Source organism: Nicotiana sylvestris, chromosome 1 (assembly GCF_000393655.2).
Source record: "Nicotiana sylvestris chromosome 1, ASM39365v2, whole genome shotgun sequence".
NCBI lineage: Eukaryota > Viridiplantae > Streptophyta > Magnoliopsida > Solanales > Solanaceae > Nicotiana > Nicotiana sylvestris.
The window spans coordinates 153,358,656-153,361,610 of NC_091057.1; the positions used below are offsets into that span (position 1 = coordinate 153,358,656).

General features: G+C 38.7%; 1 protein-coding gene across 1 annotated transcript; it reads right to left on the bottom strand.

Moving 5' to 3' along the window:
• Positions 1–1,022: 1,022 nt before the first annotated feature.
• On the bottom strand, positions 1,023–1,767 carry LOC138876360 (uncharacterized). Its single transcript, XM_070155273.1, has 2 exons — positions 1,476–1,767; positions 1,023–1,393 (listed from the first exon to the last, which is right to left on the bottom strand). The coding sequence occupies exons 1-2, from the start codon at positions 1,765–1,767 to the stop codon at positions 1,023–1,025; spliced, it is 663 nt and encodes a 220-aa protein (XP_070011374.1).
• Positions 1,768–2,955: the final 1,188 nt, after the last annotated feature.

Genomic DNA, 2,955 nt, shown 5'->3' on the forward strand with positions numbered 1-2,955 from the left:
CCTTTGTACTTCTTTTTTGCTCGTGAGTATATCCGGAATTTCTTCAATAGCTTTAATATGCGCAGGATTTACTTCAATGCCACAGTTAGAAACAAGAAATCCCAAGAACTTACCTGATGAGATGCAAAATGCACATTTCTCAGGATTTAACTTCATGTTAAATTTGCGAAGAATCTGAAATGTATCAGTCAAGTGTTGAATATGGTCCCCTGTTTGTTATGATTTGACTAGCATATCATCTATATACACTTCCATGGTTTTGCCTAAGTGTTCTTGGAATATTTTGGTCACTAGCCTTTGGTATATGGCCCTAGCATTCTTTAAACCGAATGGCATGACTTTGTAATAATAAGTCTCTCTGTCTGTGATGAAGGATGTTTTTTCTTCATCTAGAGGATCCATTTTAATATGATTATATCCTGAATAGGCATCTAAAAAACTTAACAATTCATGCCCTGCAGTAGCATCAATTAGTTGATCTATGTGCAGTAATGGAAAAGAATCTTTAGGGCAAGCTTTATTCAGATCAATATAATCTACACAAACTCGCCACTTACCATTCTTTTTAGGTACTACAACAGTATTAGCCAACCAATCTGGATACTTTACCTCGTGGATGGACCCAATTTTTAAAAGTTTTTGCACCTCATCTTGAATCACCTGGTTCTTGAAGGAGACTTGCTTCCTTTTCTTTTGTTTGACAGGTGGTCATTTAATTTATGGGTCATTACCTCTGATGGTATACTTGTCATATCTGAATGGGACCAAGAAAAATAATCTGCGTTAGCCTTTAAAAATTCAATCAATTTACGTTTTATTTCTGGGCTGAGGTTGGTTCCAATGTAGACTTTTCTGTCTGGCCAATGTACAAATAGCACCACAACTTCCAGTTCCTCGATTGTTGTTTTGATATTTTCATTTTCTTCTATTTCCTGAATAGTATCGGGCCTCGAATCTACATCTGTTTTCCCTTCTTCAGTTAAGGTTCGTGTTGATGCATCCTCAACTGCATTTTGTGATTGCTATTTTTCGTCACTTTTTGCGTTTGAATCTGCCACGGAATTAATGCTTCGTGAAGCTTGTTGGTTACCACGGATTTGACGTATCCCCCATCGTGATGGAAACTTGATAACTTGATGTAAGGTAGATGGAACAACGTCCATTTCGTGAATCCATGGTCTGTCGAGAATTATATTGTAAGCCATATCCATTTCTACCACCTGAAATTTCGTATCTTTGACCACTCCTTCTATGAATGTGGTGAGTATTATCTCCCCTTTTGTCACGATGCTCGAGTTGTCAAAACCAGACAAGGTGTGTGCCTTGGGTATCAACTTATCATCAGGTTGCATCTTGTTTACCACTCTTAATAGAATGATATTCACGGAACTACCTAGATCAATCAAAACTCATTTTACATTAGTGTCATGTACAAGTAAAGATATTACCAGTGCATTATTATGCGGGGTTAGCACCATCTATATCTGCATCATCAAATGTAATACTATCTTCTTTCAAAACCTGTCGAACTCGCTTCCCGTGTGTAACTGTTATTTTTGACACCTTCCTCACTGCCATATATGTTACGTCATTGATATCTTCTCCTCCACTTATGACATTAACCGTCCTTTTTGGTGAAGGAGGTTTTGGGGGCTCCTGCCTATTCTTCATATATGCATGCTTTCTCTTTTTACTAAATAATTCAGTTAAATATCCTTGTTTCAGTAAATGTTCTACTTCACCTTGCAGCAATCTACAATCCGCCATTTTATGACTGTGATCGTTGTGAAACTCGCACCAAAAATTAGGATTTCTCCTATTTGGGTTTGATCTCATTTCCTTTGGCCACCGTACCTTATCTCCCATACTCCTTAAAACAGCCACCAACTCGGATGTGTTAACATTAAAACTGTAACCGCCGATCTTTTCCTTCGAGCTTCTGTCATCATCTCGCGTCTCTCACGTGTTTCATTTTTTTCCGAACCATGATGATGAATCTGCCTCTCTATCTCTTGATCTAAGATCGTACCTTGGGTTTTCCTGTTTTGAATGCGAGTTTCTTCCTGCTGGTCCCATGTAAGGCTCGTTTTTGCCGGACCTTTTTTCGGTCTCAACTCGTCTTGAGCTCACCATTTCATCTTTTCGAGACTGAATGATGGTATCTTCTTCTATCCGCAGTTTTGTGTTGTATCTATTATAAACATCATTCCAAGAAGTTGTTGGAAATTCTCGTAAACTTTCCTTAAGTCCCTTCGTTCCTTTTGAGCTTTTTTCATTTAAATTACTGGCAAAGGCCATAGCCGCCCAGTTATCAGGTACACGTGGCACTATCATCCTCTCACACTAGAACCTATCTACAAATTCCATGAGCAACTCTGTATCTCCTTGTTTTGTTTAAAAAATATCCTCCATTCTTTTTTCAACTTTTTGGGCTCCCGAGTGTGCTTTGATAAATGAATCTGCAAGCTCAGCAAAAGAATCTATAGAATTTTTGGGTAAAATAGAATATCATGTTAATGCTCCCTTCGTGAGCATTTCTCCGAACTTTTTGACTAGTACTGATTCAATTTCTTGCTTGGTCAAATCGTTGCCTTTAACGCCAGTTATAAATGCGGTTACGTAATCTCGTGGATCAGTTATTCCATCATATTTCGGAATATCGGGAATCTTGAATTTCTTTGAAATTGGTAAAGGAGTGGCACTTGGCTTCCAAGGTTGTTGAGAGTATTTGTCTATATCTATTCCCTTGATTACAGGTGGCACTCCAGGTATCTGTTCTATGTGATCGCTCTGCTCCTTGAGCTACTTCTGCAAGGTTAGTACTAAATTATGTAAATCAGAATTGACTGGGTTACTTGAGCCTCCATCACGAGATTCGCTTGGAGTTCCTCCACTGCCTGAGTTAGCGAGTCCTGAGCGAGGATTTTCCACGATGTTGGTGTTTGGATTTGGGGT

What these genes read in the sequence shown, in the direction of transcription:
- LOC138876360 (XM_070155273.1), bottom strand. Translation starts at nt 1,767, where the DNA reads ATGGCGGATTGTAGATTGCTGCAAGGTGAAGTAGAACATTTACTGAAA. An exon ending in TGATGATGCAGATATAGATG is followed by an intron (nt 1,394 to 1,475) that starts GTGCTAACCCCG and finishes TGATTGATCTAG; the next exon opens with GTAGTTCCGTGAATATCATT.